This window comes from Macrobrachium rosenbergii, chromosome 20 (genome assembly GCF_040412425.1).
Source record: "Macrobrachium rosenbergii isolate ZJJX-2024 chromosome 20, ASM4041242v1, whole genome shotgun sequence".
Classification (NCBI taxonomy): Eukaryota; Metazoa; Arthropoda; class Malacostraca; order Decapoda; family Palaemonidae; genus Macrobrachium; species Macrobrachium rosenbergii.
In genome coordinates, this window is record NC_089760.1 from 16,130,001 (window position 1) to 16,149,367 (window position 19,367).

General features: G+C 35.3%; 1 protein-coding gene across 3 annotated transcripts in view; it reads right to left on the bottom strand.

Annotated features, from left to right (window-relative positions):
• The window catches only part of LOC136849080 (uncharacterized), a 1,041,516-nt gene that overhangs the window by 478,345 nt on the left and 543,804 nt on the right, over nucleotides 1–19,367 (bottom strand). For all 3 annotated transcript variants that reach the window (XM_067122009.1, XM_067122007.1, XM_067122010.1), the window contains exon 5: nucleotides 9,462–9,884. In XM_067122009.1, coding sequence (XP_066978110.1) covers nucleotides 9,462–9,884 — 423 coding nt within the window. The remainder of the gene's footprint in view (nucleotides 1–9,461; nucleotides 9,885–19,367) is intronic.

Genomic DNA, 19,367 nt, shown 5'->3' on the forward strand with positions numbered 1-19,367 from the left:
TTGAACAAAATTCTGCGACTGCTTTCTCATAATCACGATAGAATCGATAGAATTGATGAAATTTCATTCCACATGGATATCACTAAAAACTTCTTTCGCTGTTTATGGGGAACAATTAATGTAACACAAGTTGCATGAAGTGTATTGTTATTCAAGAACCTTGTTATCATCATTACAGAATACCTGAAATATGTAATACCCAACAACTTTATTGTGATACATGATATAGGACGTGTATCATCAAGCATACTGCATGTAACGTATGACGAATATAATATGTTCCATGCTAATTCCCAAATCCCAAATAATAAAGACACCAAAAGACTTACGGTTCTAAGATCCATACATTAATTCAATAGACAAGAATCCTGATAAATTATCTGTAAAGCCTAACAACGCAGAATTAGTTTGTACTTGTCTGGTTTCATTTCCTAAATCTATATTATTAAACGCATGTGCCGTTTAGTATCACATACATACATACATACATACTTCATACATACATGATTGCGCAATAACACGTAGACACGTATAGGACCATTAGACCAAAACTGCAAATAAGCACCTAATGACAATATATCTGAACATATCATCAACAGAAAAGTACTTTCTAAAAAGGAAGCAGAGGCAATTACTGAAGAATTTAATTACTAACGTTTTTACCACTATGACAATGCAGCCAAAGAAAAAGGAAAAAACAAAAAATATGTCTATAAAACCCTGAGATATGTCATTCCCTCAACCTCCATACCAAGAAGCATGACGACCAGTGACGACTCATTTCATACGTCAATGTTCAAACTCGAGTGAAAAGAAACTGAGACTAATTCCCACAGGAAAAAATTAGGCTCCTGTCCCCTTCCCTCTCTCTCTCTCTCTCTCTCTCTCTCTCTCTCCTCTCTCTCTCTCTCTCAAGTCTCTCTCTCTCATCCCAAGAGGACATCCCAGAGTACACAGTAAAAACCTGCGGTAAGTAAAATCCACCCAATGAAAATACCAGGTTAGAGCTGGGATGGCTCCTTACAGGCTAAAGGTTCAATAGAGAAAGCTTTTATTAAGGCAGTTACTTGTTCTAATGGACTAACCGACCTTTTGGCAGGAAGTTAACAAAACAGGTCACTGCTTAAACGAGAATTGCTAAGAGAACAGCTTGACAGATGAAATTAGAGTACAAATTTATTATCATTATGCGTTTTCGTCACACTAAGTTGAGGGCAAATGTGGTAACTATACTCCTTTTAAGATATAATACGAGTAAACAGTGCTCAAGACATATTACAATATGACTACTACTGGAATTGGTAAAATCAAATACACATACACTTGTGTATGCGTGTATGTATATATATATATATATATATATATATATATATATATATATATATATATATATATATATATATATATATATAATATATATATATGTGTGTGTGTGTGTGTGTATGTGTATGTGTGCGTATTAGTATATATAGTAAATAAAATCAGATACACAAACGTCAAACGTTAACGGAACAAACATGTATACATTGACACATACTGATGACAAAAAAAAAAAAAAAATTGCTATTGGCGAGGGCAACGGGTTGCAATTTCCCAAAAATTTCATTGGACGTCTGTTTACAGAAGTCACACAAACCCACCACGAAACTTTGTACGTTGTATTGACCTACGTCTATTAAAGAGGATATTTCTACACACAAAAGCTAACGGAACTATTCACTAACAGTGCATAAAGGAGGCTCTTGCAATGAATGAGACTTTGTCAATCAATGGTGTAACAAGCATTCAGATAAAGTAATATAAAACTCGAACGCTTCAAATATACAGTAGTTGCATAATGACTTTTGATTGCCACTCGGAATTACGAATAAACAACTCCATTCTCATTCCAATTCATTTTGCTTGCTGCAGATATATATATATATATATATATTTATATATATATATATATATATATATATATATATATATATATATATATATATATTATATATATATATATATATATATATATATATATATATATATATATATATATATATATATATATATATAAATTTATGTTCACTGATTTATCTCGTAATAAATTATGTACGTTCATGGAGTTAATCTTACGTTAGTTTTCGTTCATGGACACTTTCAATGTATAATTCGGTTAATACTCGTTCATGTTCCGTGGGGATTAGTTTACAAATATTCATACACGTTTTTGCTTATCAATGACAGAAAGGAAGCCTCATCTGCAGGTTCCATTGACCAACTACATTTGCATATTCTTCTCTTTATATTTACAACAAAACGCATGCAAGTGCAACTACATTTTGCTATGGCACCATGCGCTACACTGAGCTCTTCAAGCATTTCACTCACTACATATGGGCCATTCATATTCACAGAGTATTTCGAACATCCACGAACGAAAATGGTCTTTCCTACCAAGTTCCAAAATGAGAAGCGGAAGACCTGAAATACGTTCACATTTAACTACAGATTTTCGATCCTACATCTACAGAAACTCACGACAACGGCCAAAGACCAAACCAATAACCTTAAGAAGTTTGCCGAGTTATGTCCGAAGTTCCTTTTTGCGAGCATAAACTTCGACACCTAACGGTAATCTTGGCCTTCTCCTTTGATTTCACGAACTCCAACACATAAGTTAAATTAATATTTACGGAAGTTACTCCGTCTCGTAATTACGTCTTTATGTACAGCTATGCTCTTAAGTGATACAACATGAATGCATAGGATTCCGTTCAAAATTCAAGAACTGGCAACTAGCATGCTCCATATTAATCTATTATTTCATTGCGAAAACACGATTATTGCATACAATAAGGCCATAATGTGTTTCATAAGACTGAAATCTGTCATATATTTCAAAACTGTAAGAAAATATCACGTGTAGCCAAAGTTCGGAAAAACAGTTACGAAACATTTTCAAAACTTTGTTCACTCTTCGCCTAAGCATTTGAAAAAAAAATCATCAGTTCAAATGTTAAATAAAGAAACGGAAAAAATTTGTCATAACATTACTATCGCTTCCAATGCAACCACATAATTTATAAGAGTCCTATTTGATTGCTTTTACGCCTCAAAGCTGAAGTAAATACGAAAGTAGAATGCATCCATCGATATCAACGGGTGAGCGGAGCGTGTGTGACACAACCGTTAGAGTGGCAGCTCAACAGGAACCACCTGGTGTAACAAAGGTCTACAGTGAGTAGCGACAACGAAATTATCTTGAAACCATTTATTTTATATCTGTTGGAGGAATATTTGGATTTTCATAAAAACGATATGATCTGAGTTATAATTCTTAACCAACTTTAAAAAGTATGGCTTAATAGAAAATATTCGCCTATGCAATTATTCTTTTGTTAAGCCAAGATTTTGTTCTTAGGCCTAGGTGTGTTAGATTTCTTTACTAGACACTTAGCATTCACATCCCTATATTAACAATTTCTGGCCAGAAAGCATATGAAGTTATCTGCACATTCTTGCACTTCAAGTTACCTTATGAATGAATAAATTATACACCAAAAGCGAGCAGGACTACTTTTAAGAAAATCATATTTTAAGCCGGTTAAAAAACAAGAGTTCCATAGGCCTTGATATTAATACTAATATATATTTCGATTAAAAGCCATCTGCTTCATATAATTAAAATCATCATCTTTTATTCTTCAAAGAACAGGTTCTCTACAAATATATTCTTTAGTAACAGAGATTACATCTCAGATGGCTTGGATTATTTTTTTAGATCTATAAATCATTTTGCAACACACAGGCAGCTTGAACACAGCCTAAAGCTTCAACATTCAAAGAAAACTTATTGTAACTTATATTCCTATTTCGAAAATTTTATTAAGACTGTTAAGCACTAATAAAAGATAAAAAAAAGACTGTTAAGCTTATTAGGTCTACTGTTATAATGCTGCAGAGGTAGTTACGTTGATCAGCCCAAAGAGCATTTTAAGCGCGCTGTCAGTGACGGCACCGATAACGTTATCACAGTTAAAATCACTCGGGTTACGAATTATACCAATGCATTTATACAACCATAGGGAGAATAGTGCTAACTGTGAATTCGCAAACTTGACGATATGTATGACATTGGAAATGAAAAAAAAGTTTAACGCTACTTGGCAACGTTACGTTGAGTCGGAGATTTTGGACGCTACAAAAAGAATCGTGTCGCCTCAGATTTGAGCATAGCAGGGCGGAGAGGACATTCTCGCAAATACCAATTCACCGAACAGTGTCCCAATATATATATATATATATATATATATATATATATATATATATATATATATATATATACATATATAAACAAAGCCAATGAGTACAGTCATATATGAATGAGAATTATGTATAGTAATATATGACTGAAAATAGAAAAAAAAAGATGAACGAAAAACCCATTTAAATAAAATAAAAGGCAGCTCAGGAACGTAAATTAAAATCAAGGCCCGAGTCCAACCGATTTAAGGTCCTATGGTACACATGACTACCAGAACAACAAACATGACTCTCTCCCGGCAACTCGTTTAACATCTAAAAAAATTATTCCCAATCTAAACTCTACAATGGTCGTCTGCCCGTTTGCAAACGAGAGAGAGCCATTTTTTTCTTATTCTCTAAAAATCTTTGCAATTTTCTCTTTGGGCTGAATCGTTCTAGTTTAGATTCAATTTAGTGCAAATTGCTCAACATCAGATCAACTTCTGAAATGTAAGAAAAATTCTACAGCCTTTCACCATTCGCTGACTAATTTCAGTTTTCACGAAATTACGCGGAACTGCATCATGCCTGGAATCAATAAGCTTTAGGCGTTGAAATCATTCTTTTAATGCATTTGTCTGCATTTCTTTACTAGTCTGCCAGCATGTTGTAAGAGGGAAGGGGGAAAATACCAAAAGATCATAAAAAACCTCATAGGCCTCTGTATCAAGAGGCTGTAAGGCCTAAGTGACTCGTTTTGAAACTCGCTAACTGTAACGACTATACTAGATAGATCCGAAGAAGTCTTTTAAAATATCTAGGCCTCCTTTGTACGAAAAAAATAATGTTTGCATACTGTTAATATACGAAAAAATTTCCTCTGGCAATTAAAAAACTACAAAAGGCTCATTTGTTGGGACCTTCAGTTAAGTCACATAAGAGTTATGATAGTTTACCTTTATTAAACAGTTAATTAGACAATAAATTTAATTTTCTCTCTCTCTCTTATAACGTCTGAACAAACACGCTGCAGCGCATACTTCACGTCCTTCAAAGGTTTGGTAATACTCAATACTAATCGACACAGAGGGATTAAAGGCATTTAGAGAGAGCGGCGAATCTATGCAATTTGATCAAATTCGCTTCGAGTAAGCGGTCATAGTTCTAATACTGTAGGCCAAACGCATTTGTAATATATCTCTTGATTTACTGAATGAATTAAGATCCCATTATCTTGGTCATAAATCAAAAGCATTCAAGCTTTATATTTTCTTTTTATAATTTTACTTTCTTTCTCTCAAGGAGCAATATGCATTATCATATGGCAAGTTATGACTATCAAAGGTCTCATTCCAATTTCAGCAAATTTCAACTTATTTTTCTTGTATCCTCGGGCTGTCGTCCTTTGCATCTGAAACAATCACTCTTCAAAATAAAAAAAATTGGAATATCTAACCATGACGAAAAATTTCTGCATGTGAGAGAGAGAGAGAGAGAGAGAGAGAGAGAGAGAGAGAGAGAGAGAGAGAGAGAGAGAGAGAGCCTTCCTGTACAAAATCTGAAATTAAAAAGCCAAAACGCTGAATAATCATGACCAAACTTGTGGGCAGACCTGAATTCAGAACCAGCCTCTATTTCAGAATACATCGTTTGCCCACCGCCACGATAAACTTTAAATCAGGCCAACATGAAACTGCTTGATACACTGACAAGAATGACCGGCGAAACAATACCGCTGAAAAAACTCTCAAAAACGAAACCACAGAACAACAACAACAACAACAACAACAAAACAAAAGACGTGTGTCTCCTCACGCCTGAGTTACATTGAATTGAGGAGAACAAGGCAATGGAATCCTCATATATCAGCAGCATATGTTGGAATTCCGTCCCACTTATCATTCTGCAACGCAATTCCGCCAAAAGCCCGGCAGAATGCAATGGAGATGGAATTAAGCATTGCCTTTTATTTTTCTCCATTCCAGAGACCATGATTTAGTGATAGAGAGAGAGAGAGAGAGAGAGAGAGAGAGAGAGAGAGAGAGAGAGAGAGAGAGAGAGAGAGAGAGAGAGAGAGAGTTTTGGAACATTAGTTCTTTTATTTTATAACAACGCATCCATATCCTTTTTTTGTTTCTTAGATCGGTTCGAAGATCTGGAGTTACTGTTAAATTATTACACAAAACCAGAAAATCCAAAGATCTTCCACTAACTATGAAAGCAGAATTTCTTTTACATCTCTTCAAGCGTAACCTGGCAGTAACATCAGGAAAAACGGAAAACATTTTCCCTCTCGACTGATTGGCTGATTGCATAAAAGAAACTCGACAACACGCCATATTGAGGTCAAGCACTGCCAAGGGCATCAAGCACGAAAAAAGGAAAAAATCAGGAGGAAATATTCAGGGGAGAAAAATTCTTTCCTGAGAAAATGGGGATGGCAGTGACAAGTTGACGCATTGCCTCCGGCCGGAGGATGATTGATGTGTTGGGTTCTTAACGAACAGAAGGGCGACCACTTCGCACCATGCAATATTGGTGATTAATGATATTAAAGTCCATTTTGAGGGCGGTAACTTGACCTATTCGGTATTTGAGTCATTAATCTGCGATCAAAATGCCCAAGTTTATAGTCTTCCATTTCCATGCCACGACTTTCACGATGGACCGCCCATGTGGATGAAGTCATGACTTGTAAAACACTCCTAATACGGAGATGAATATCTTTTTAACATACCGCGACTGATGGGAGCAGTAATCAAATGTTCTGTGACAAGAGATGACAAGAGTCAATCAAAAACACATGCCCTAGTTCAGCCTAACCTGATAGAAAACATAAAAGATGAGAGAGAGAGAGAGAGAGAGAGAGAGAGAGAGAGAGAGAGAGAGAGAGAGAGAGAGAGAGAGGGGCTTGACCATAAGGCTGAAAATGGAAGATTATAAGAGTTACGGGAAACATAATTAAGAAGAGTAATTCAGAGCTTGTCAGCAAGTTGGGAAAGAAACAATAGCCCCACTGCATGCAGATGTTACTTGTACGTTTATCTCTGACTTTTCAGAACTTCCCCCTTTGATTTATGACCAGCAGACTGGTATGTTCCACGAAAAATGGGCATTTGCTGTTGATTTTGTTACCCAATCGTCTTAACAGTCTCATATTTAGTCATCGCAATTCTTAATAACTGCATATTATTAAAAAAAAATTACTAAATTTAGCCCAGCCCTCCGCAGTGTAAGCCAAAACGTGATCAACGCAATAATACATTAGTTCCAATTCCACCAAATAAAGATATTTCCTCCCCCCGTTCATTTCAACAAACCGTAAGAAAAAAAAAAAAGGACGTCAGTCCACACTTTTTTTTCTCTTTTAGCAACTGAGAGCTACGATTGGGTAAAGAGGTAGGGTCTTTCCGTTTACAGGTAGCCTGATAGGGAACTTGAAACAAAATAAAAATATTGCATGTTTCTCACATATAATAAACACTGATGCAAGGTGACCAATGAAGCCATTACAGGTAACACAAAGGTTTCAAAAATTATTCAAAACTGAAACTTTCGTGCCACCACACTGTAGATGACTCACGGTGCACTTCAACAAATCACCAACAAAAATGTCTGTAATTCTTATTATCAAAAAGAATATATATATATATATATATATATATATATATATATATATATATATATATATATATATATATATATATATATATATATATATATATATATATATATATCAGTGACCGTCTATTTACCAGACAGGAACATTACAGTATCAGAATCAAAATATTCAGGGTCCCTTCATCTTTCTAACTAAACGAATATCTTCAGACTGATTTAGTGGAAGATAGCCGCATCCCGAGACTTCCAGCGCCGCTTTCGCTACAATCATTGACAACGCAACGTCCAAATACTTATCAATAACTAACCTCCGTCCCCACGATGCTTTTGTTAGGTTTACTTCATTTACTTCATAACTAAACAATAAAGAATGCAAATTTTACAATTTACCTGAGTCTATTTCTGAGGAACTTTTTTTTTTAAATTGTAAAACAACAACGAAAGGGTTAAATTTTACATGCCTTGACCTAGAAATAAATCCTTCATCAGACCTTGGCAAAGAAATTCATTATATTTATACAAACATTGTAAATTTATGTGTACACACATACATACGAACACACTTAAGTGTTCATGCTAGGATTAGAGTAATTTAACGTTAAAGCTGAACGATTCAAATTTATCGCAGTAAGTTCACAAAGGCAAAATGAAAACAAGGCTTTAAATGGTGCCTTGGAGTTAAATAGAAACAAAAATGTCCATACTGTTGCTTAGAAATATTTGTCAAAAGCAAAGTATTAGAGATATACACTTTAACGTTAAAATGTAATGAAAAAATATGGAACAAACTCTGATTCTCTACAGAAGAATCCTTTGTCTGGGCTGAGTAAAGATAGGTTTTATGCTACGTTAGTCATTCTGGCGGTATTATGAAGCTGAATAGTTACAGTTTATTGCACATTGTTCAAAGAAGCAAAATAATAAAAATAACGATAAAAATGAGGAGTTTAAATTAACGGAAAACAAATATTGGTATACTTTCCGATAAAAATATTCGGTACATACAAAGTAATAAAAACCTGCTTTAGTTTGAACCCTGCAAAACTGCTACAAATTGCCTTTCCAATGACATATAGCTTATAGCTATTTGTGCCATCCATTCCACATTAAAGCATCCTGCCTTCATTTTTGACAATATGGGCACACTTTACATATATATTAAAAATATCATAATTTATTTTACTGGTAAGTTTTCATTTAAATCAAAGGGCCATTATAAAATAATTTTTACCGTTAATTCATACTTTACCTTCATTTATTAACATCCAGGAAGCGCGCGCGCACACACACACACACACATATACATACTATAATATATAAACACCCGAGGTATAGTGAATTGGATATTAAACAAAATTTGTGGCTTAATATTTTTAATATAAAAATGTCCCAGGATATGTAGCAAATATATATATATATATATATATATATATATATATATATATATATATATATATATATATATACATACATATATATAAATATATATATATATATACATATATATATATAAACTGAGAGAGAGAGAGAGCGAGAAGGAACTGTGTGTTGAAAATCTAAGTATAAATAAATATAGCCTGTAAAATTTTTATAACTAATGACGATTACTTTACCTTGGCGCAGAGGACAGGCCACCCAGGTGGAGAGAGAATCTGTGATTTCGACGAAGCTCGAGGAACATCCATGACTGCCATTTTGTTTCTCTTCTTCTTCTCCTCCCCCTCCCCCTCCTTCCCGCCTGACATCCGTGACCTCCTCCGCCACCCTTTTCTTGATCAAATGCCTTCGACGGTCGTCCGCCTCTTGCTCCGTTCCTCTTCCTTCATACTCCACCGACCTTTTACGCCGACCTGCCGGCCCGAAAGGTGTCTTCGTTGGAATGAAGGATATCGTTCGATCGCCAGGTAGACTGTGAGGATCAGAGAGAGGCCGGAGGGTGACCCTGTGGGCGTAGGGGACTTCGATGTGGGCAGTTTGGGATGCTGGGACGACCACAACACCCAGGGGAGATTTCACCTTCACTCGAACTATGTTTTCTGCAAGAGCAAAAAGAAGAAAGACGCTTTAATCGGAGAAGTAAATTGCAATTAACGCACAAGAAACAATATAATGATAATGAGGCAAACCTGACAACTAGCATTACTAATACTGGTATTATCACTACTGATGATGAAAATGATAATAGGGGAGTAAGGTATTTAAAACAGCAGCAATACAATTAAATGAAAACAACAAATTCCAGTAAAATAATGAACTAAGGAAATCCTGCTGGGAATGAGCACACCTGTTCTTCAAAACTGGAATTTCTGAATCACATCAGCAGACTCTCCCACGCTAATCAGCAGAACCATCTATATTTGATGGAAATTCAATACTAAGAAGATATTATCTTCGTTACTCGGACGACTGAACGGAAATACCAAATTTGACGCAAATATTGAAATTAAATCAAGCTAAATACAGAAGGAGGGGGAATCCAACATTAAAAGGTTTGGAACATTATAATTGGCTTACAGTTTGTCCTACGGAATTACAACAAAATCAGGGTATTTAAATAAATACTTATGGATTATTGCGTTAAAAGGGGAATGAAAACACAGCATCTACTGGGGATGCTAACGATACAAATTTTGAAATATTTCGCGATTCAAAATTTGAATCGTTAGGAAGGGGAGAAAGTAATTGTGATTCCATTTAATATTTTCTCTGAGAGACAATCTTCTCTCTCTCTCTCTCTCACACACACACACACACACACACACACACACACACACGACCTGGATGTAATAACGTCCTTCTAACAATCTACTTTTAATTCTGACATCACTTTCATTGGACGAAATGGAGATTTATCGCCGCCATGTCTCGAATTGAGTTAACCGACGACAGGATTAAAACCTGATTCGTTCAGTAAAGTCCACAAGACTAAATTCTTCACAGTCATATCTAAAATCCCATGAATGGTTAGGACGCTCAAGAAATTAATCAATTTTGTTCATTATGTGAAATTTACAATTATTTAATGGCAATTTGCAATTGTCTTCCTTACTCGGTTCATATTATGTACTTCAATCTAGACAGAATCGATCAAGAATAAGTCTACAATAACTACCTTAACTCTATGGAGGGTAGAAAATAATCACCATTTCATAATCCTGTCAAAAACATTTTAGACTGCAAAGAATATTTACTGGAAAGAATATGGTGCTTTTGCGCAGGCACACGCACACTGATCACTCAAAGAAAATGCCTGAAGTTCAAGAAAGATACTCGTAGATGAATGCGAGTAAGGGAAATCGACAATCTAGGGATTACGATGAAAAGAGGAGGGAGGAATAGAATAGAATACAGAATTTAGGCCAAAGGCCAAGCGCTGGGACTATGAGGTTATTCAGCGCTGAAACGGAAACTCACAGTAAAAAGGTTTGAAAGGCGTAAGAGAAGGAGAACCTCCTTATTGCACTGTGAAACAATTGTCAGGAGAGGGTGGAAAGTAAGAATGAAGCAAGAGAATTTGAACGGGGGTTCAGTAAAAGGAATGAAACGAATAAGTAATGCCTACAGTGCTCCGCGTGAGGTGTACTGACGGCAGTACCCCCCTACCGGAAGGAGGAAGACACACCCACACATATATATGTGTGTGTGTGTGTGCGCACAGAAAAATTCCAAAATTTGAACGGAACACTGAAAGTACCTTATAAAGTATATGCTTTACTTTTTACTCTGTAGTTATGTTTGTGGGCCACGAGTATTAATGGAAAGCAGATTTTTTGCACCTGCCCACTTAATCTAAAATTTGCTCTTTCTCTTTTTAGCAACTTCTTTTCAAAAGCCGGTTATCAAAGGGACTGGAAACAAGCGGCCCTCTAAAAATTATAATATTTGTCGTATCCTTTACGTGTTCAGTTTAATCATGGATGAAAAATATGATATGATCAGAGCTTAGTATAGCTTTTCTTTATTATCAATATCTTATCACTATGAAAGTATTCAGTAAAATTGACACACAGGTAAGAAATCATTGCTGTTGCACAGCATGGGAGCTCATCTCTTTTAAAGAAATGAGCAAACTTTCAACAACAATATAATGTAAAGACGAACACCTACACACGTACGTGTTGTCCAGTTGTCATGAAAATGACTGCCGCAGCTATGAACTGAATGCTCTTCAAGTGCAGGACTAAATATACATACGCATCGGCATCCAACTTCTGACCGTGAGAACTTCATTTTGATGAAATCTATGGAAATTAGGTCGAAGCCAATTGGAGCTGGACTAGATTAAAATAGTAACCGTTCAGCTTCAGCCACGATTGAAGTAAGAAATTGTAGACTCATAATCCACAGAAGTATGCTACATCATCAGACACTTATTTTTGACAGAATTCAGATGATCAAAACCACCCAAAACCAGTTATGGGGATGTTGCCATAGTAAAAAGAACGGCAACAATTTATATGCTAAATAGATTACTATGTGACTCTCGTGTTTATATTCTAACATACGTTTCACATTCATCCGGAAAGTGCTGAATCTTTCATATAAACCTTCCTTCCGCTTAACATTCCCTCTTAAACAGTTCTAGAAACATTTTCCCTTTTCTTCAAGACTTTTTAGAGAGATGTTTCAAAATCACTTGTATCAGCACACTAACGTCTTTGTCTACCCCATATTCTCTTTTTACCCCTTTCAGCTCTTCAGCTATCAATTATTCTTTGTTAGTCTTTATTTTCTCAATGAAAATCTTATTTTTAATCCTGCCACTAATGTATCTGTCTATTAATATATCGTCCTATTGATTTTTTCTACATACATACATATATATATATATATATATATATATATATATATATATATATATATATATATATATATAAATAATAAATAAATAATTATATATATATATATATATAAATAAATAAATTAATAAATAAATAATTATATACATACATATATATATGTATGTATATATCTGTATGCAACCACGTACCAAATATACAATTGCGATATACTGAAAGTAATTTTGCCCAAGATACCATTCGAATATAAAACATTCCCTGTGTCTGAAACACAACTTATCCAGCCATATATCATCAACGGGTCAAAGTGCTGAATATGTTTGCATCGAAGCTTAATTATGAAAATCCAATACAGCAGCAGAAAGGTTATTGATTGATATATGTGTTATAAAAAAAAAATCGGAAATATCTTGATCTGAGAGAGAGAGAGAGAGAGAGAGAGAGAGAGAGAGAGAGAGAGAGAGAGAGAGAGAGAGAGAGAGAGAGAGAGAGAGAGAGAGAGAATCTTCCAGGCATTAAACCCGTACTGCAGTAAATTATTAATCACGAGACAGCAAAGACCTTTATTAATAACAAAAGTGAGAAATAAAAAAAAGAATACACATATATATGTATAAAATACGGGAAAAGAGGATTAGCTGGTCTCTAATCCTCGTCTGACGGCACTGGGGAAATTCACTGGCGTGTAGTATGCAAGGGGGTACTTCCCACCCAGATTCCACACGTGAAGGTGAAGGTTTTCCGAAAGGAGTATTTCAGATTCAGTGCGATTGGAGGTATTGGCGTAATTCTTGCCTTTCAAGAACGTGGCTCTTTATCCACAAATACAAGATACAGGGAGAATCTATGTATTCCTATACGGGTTAACTAAAAAGATTCATAAATACGATTTTATAATCTTTACAAATAAAATGCTATTTACTGGTTGCAGACATTTTAGTCAGGAAAATAGAAGACGTATACTTCTTGTAGGGTTGATATCAAGCTCGAGATTTCGTAAGTATGTGATCACTCTTACCTATACGGGTGAATATCATCAAACATAATCTAACCTAATTCTGGAAGTTGAATATTTTATTTTTAGAAGAGAAACAATTTCCATAGTGGTAACCATATCTTAATCAACACCGTCTGAGTATGATAATGAACGTGCGAGATTTAAATTATGACTGTGTGCTTAATTTTATTATTACATTATGTAAGAAACCCAACAACAGAAACAGGCACCGCCATGTCATGACCTGAAGCATTCTAATGCGTACGTTGTAACAACTCAACAAAACTAATTTGCAACAATGATAATGAGGTGCGTGCGAATCAACGCCTGGGCACTGAGCCACCTTTCTCCACAAATATGATAAACAGGACACACTATAAATTAATATGTTCCTGGAGGGCATATTCTATTAATCACACAGTGATGCAAAGTTATTTAAAGCTAATCACAATCCATGCCATATTGGAGCAGAGTCAAGGCATTCCATACCACACTGGAACAACGTTGTTGCTCAACCGGTTGCCAAGAGGTAGTCAGCCGAGACAAACCCTTAAAAAAACATCCGGGGCGCAGAACATTTCATCGTGAATTGTCAGTCTATTTTCATTCAGGTCTTCCTAGAAATTAAGAGAAAGAGTGTAAAGAGGATTAGCTAGTCTGAAGGGACTGGGAGACTCTAGACGTGTTACTTTCAGGGAAGAGTTTTGCATTACGTTTTCATTTTTGTCCCTCTTAGATTTTTCCTTTCAAAGAACATTTCAACCTCGATACAAATTATATTTGTTAATATAAGTCTTCGTTTTGAATGCGTGATTATTCATCTTCAAATATATATGGTCACAGAAAATTCATCAAAACTATGCTTGCGGCGCTATGAAGGTTTTTAAAAGTAATAAATCAGCCTCGCATCGACGTGGTCCGCAACAGTCGTCCCAGCTGTGAATGGATACCAGCTGCAGCTTCAGCCAAAAAATGGAACGAAACTAGGTACCCTAGCTCTACAGACTTGTTGGCACCGGAAAGGCTCTACCATTTTGTCGCCAACCTCTCTAAATAGGGAAACCCAATTGGAGAAATAAATTTCGATGTCTCTAAGTCTGTAAAAGTTCTTATATGATACGAAAATTATGCTGGTCATAGACATAGTATTTGGAAGCCATTAACGAACTAATTATGTCTCACGGTATCTAAAACATGTGATATTGCAAACTCAGTCTCTAACTTCCAAAAGAAAACTTTGAGTTTTGATTTGCTTGCAGAAAACAAAAAAATTATCCTAAAGACCTTTTCGACGATGTTTTCCAGCCTTCCGAATACTGCAGGCTTGCAAATATTTACACATATTTTGTAATTCTCTTGTTAGTATAAGTAACGAATAGACACAGTCGAGCCTTAAACTGAATAGAGAATATAGTTATTAAATAGTAAGGCGTCACTTCCGAAAAGGCAATTACTGTACTAATAACGTCTATGGATATAAGAACGCGAGCGATAAACTTGCGTGGAAGTTGTGTTTACAGTAATGTACTTAAAAAAAAAAATACGAAAAAGCCAAAGAAAGCAGGAACCACGACACATTAAAGGCAGCGGCATTCAAATGAGATTTTTGCTAGAATTCAAGCAATGTCACTGGACAGACGTAATACGTGGCCAAAGCGCTGCATTCCCCTGTATTCATGGGGAAATGATGCTGAGGCTATACTTCAGTTTCCTTCAGATGCTTGAAGGACACATTTCATTATGCACAGAGAGCCTCAATACGTTTCGTGTTACATCTGGAATTAAGAATGTTAACCAACGCTTTCCTGAAAGACAGTCAGCCACGAGAAACACTAAGAGGAATATTAGGAGGCTTCAAATCTTTCATTTGGCTTTGTGACTTCTGTCGTACCTAAGGAGTCTTGACAGGACCTTCTGGACAAATTTCCGAGACGGACGCATCTATCTCCTTGAATAATATTGAATTCTAGCCACACTAAAGTCTTACATTATCATCTGCAACCCCTTGTTGGGTGACTGTTGTCTCGACAAGCCGCCTAGTTATAAAATCTAAGTGTAAGCCATAATGGATGTAACTGAAAATATTAAATGCATTTAAGATTGGGCAGGGTTTAAGAATACTTCCATTATTACTAAGAATGCCTTGCCAAAACCGTTATTTCATCAGGATTTTTTCCTAAATTCCTTTTCTCAACTCATTTCATTCGGTTTTGTTACCACTGACACTAAAATCAAAAGCTAAGACGTTTAGGGGAAATTATATACATCAAGGGTTTTTCTCTAATTAACATCTTGTTATTTCACTGCTAATCCTTATTCACAAACAAGCTGATGTGATGGCAAATCTTAGTTACGGTAACAGTAGTGAGAAAATGGACAATTAATCGACGGCCTTACAAATTTGCCACACTGTGCACACAATCACACATAAATAAATGAAAAATACATGCCAATCTACATACATAAATACATACATATTAGTATCTCTCTCTCTCTCTCTCTCTCTCTCTCTCTCTCTATATATATATATATATATACATATACATATACTATACTATACACACATATATATACATACATACATACATATATTTACATGATGTAATTTGCAACATCCTAATCATACATACGTATCAGAACAGAAGTGGCACTAGAGTGAAAAAAAAATCAGAAAAGTGTGTACTACTCAATGAAAAATTTCACAATGAATGTCTTTTTTTATATATTTAGTACTGCTTCATTCTACAAAAGTGATACAAAAAAAAATACATTGGGAAACTGTAAGACTAGTCAAAATGAATACCTGTAACATTGTTACCACAAAACTGTTTATCATCAAGTACATTGATATTTATTCATACAGTAGTATTTACTTAGCGAACTTACATAAAAATCAATTAGAAAATGAATACAAACACACGAATATATATAGTATATATATATATATATATATATATATATATATATATATATATATATATATATATATATATATATATCATATATATCATATATAGTATTCGTAAAATTCCACAACGTTACACACATATGCCATGCACGAACATACAGACACACATACACGTTTGCGTGTGTGTGTGTGTGTGTGTGTGTATGTTTGCGTAGCTAATAGTAATCTGTACCCTCCAAAGAGGGGATTATCATAGATGTTGCAACGCCAAATAATGCTAGTAAATCAATTATGTGCACAAGGCCTTCCTTGATAAGATTTCTTATTTCCAGATAATCCTGTACCAGGCGAAGAAAGATTAGGGTACACACAAAAACTCCACATTTATTCACAGAAAGTAAACTACACTAAAAACAGGATTTTATTTTTAACAGAATGTATTTTGAAACTACATTAAAAATTGAAATTTTCTTTTGTCAGTAGTGAAAATATAATGATATGCAGTAACGCTGAAGAACCAATAAATGATTATGTCATTACTGCAACTTTAATTCTAATAATAATAATGATACAAACAATAACAGTAGTAACATTTAATAACGTAAAAACAATATGCATATGCATTTATAATGGAAGTTTACATCAATATCAGAGGCTTGCACAAAATTAAAATATTGCATAACTTTATCTGCACCTGAGTTACTATCTGAAAAGTAAAGAAGACTTTTCAAAACATTTCGAATGTCATTAAGTAAGAAAGAGATAGAAAGCTACTATAAGGTCCATTTCATTACCAGCCTGGTTATCGGGAAACTAAATTAGACCCAACCGACGAGTAATCTGCTGGAAGGGAAAGGCATAAGAGAGAGAGAGAGAGAGAGAGAGAGAGAGAGAGAGAGAGAGAGAGAGAGAGAGAGAGAGAGAGAGAGACCACTTTGAAAATGTTATTTCAATCCAAAGCCAATCTTTGAAAACAGGACTATCGAGCTCTCGAGGAAAATGAGATAAGTCTAATCTAAGCTATTTCGGATCCATCTGGGGCCCGTTTATGATTTAAGTGGGCCCGCAGGAAAGCACGATTTCCACAATGAACAGATTCGGGATGTGGGAAGTCTGGGTTAGAGTTGTCATTACAGACGCATTTAAGCGATTACAGTTTGCCCGTATGTGCACGCGCTACATATGAGAGCAAATAATGATAAATCACTGAATCTCATACGTACATGCTGACGTAAGTCAATCTTAAATTATTTCCACACATTAAATAATGTTTATCACGAAACACTTCCTTTGCTTGATATACTGTATATGACCTTTTTGAATGAAACTGACAGACTGTCCTTTCATCTCTCAACAAATGATACTGCCGAGCAAACTGCTTGCCTTTAAAAGGTAACAGATCAAAAGTAATTTGCACACTGCTTCACTCCTTCCCCTCCACTAATGAGACCTGCATGGCCCTCCCTCTTCCCCGCCTCGACGCTCATCCGGAAAGCTGACATTTCCCTCTCCACCCAAACTTTGCAACAGACAACGGAACAGGTAAAAAGTTGTCAATAAACACACACACACAAAACAGTACTTCGTATGTAACGGAATGGAATAGAATGGAATAGAATATGGCATTTAGCCCAGAGGCCAAACACTGAGACCTATGATGTCATTCAGCGCTGAAAGGGATATTGAGAGTAAAACGGCTTTAAAGGTGTAACAGAAGGAAAACCTAACTGTTGCATTGTGAAACAACTGTTAAGAGCGGATGGAAGAAAGAGAATATGAACGAAGGAAGGTAAAGTATAAGGGGTTACAGCTAGGGGCTGAAGGGATGCTGCAGAGAACCTAAAGTTATGCCTACAGTGCTTTACGTGAGGTACTTTTATATGTATCACACAGTCACACATATAACAGTGAAAAATATATATGCATATGGATTTACGCAAGATTATCAAAGGTGCTTTTGCATTCTGGATGAGGGGATGAGCCCAGACACAGACACTGGTGAACATCTTTATACTTGGCTATAAAAATATCATGTGATTAACATTTACAATCATTTATAACTTGAGATATAAAACCTTCAGCTTTAACTTCTTAATTATTTTTGTTTTTGAAGTAAAGCATTTCAATCTTAACGTCTAATAGTGATTTGGCTTAGAAATAAGGCATTTTAGCCTGAAAGCCTACAATGATTTTGGCTTGGAAATCAGATTCTATCATATCCCAAATATTATCATAAACCTAATTACTACTTACTTGAACACCCGTCGCTAATTAAAGCATCTTGCATTACAAGGAAACCTTGCGTCAAAAAAATCAGAGTATCAAGAGTAAAACTAAATTATTAACATTTTCAATGACAGAACCCATTACGTGGTTTTGCCTTTAAATTTGCGTTCGGATGTCGTTAGTTTTGCGACGTTGTTGCTTTACGCAGATGACACCCATCAGAAATTATGTAGCCATGCAATGTGGAATTGTGGTTGCACTCCACCTCTATTATCACTTCTGATCTTTCTTCTTTCTTTATTTTTACCAAATGTGCATCTCAGGGACGCGATTTTAAATATGCGTCCAAAGCAAAGTTGAAATTAAAAGTGCTCGGCAAAACTAGTGCGTGAGTTTTCATTCCAACAGGAGTTCAAAAACATTTTCTGAAGGAAAAAGAATTTTTATTTTAAATTCAGCTAAAAATATTCACCACCGATTGTTCACGAAAGCAAAAACAGTGTGAAAATGTATCTGAAGGGAAAGCTTCCACGGAACCTCGCTTTTAAATTTGATGAAAACATCTGCCAACTCTGAGGCTGGACCCTGA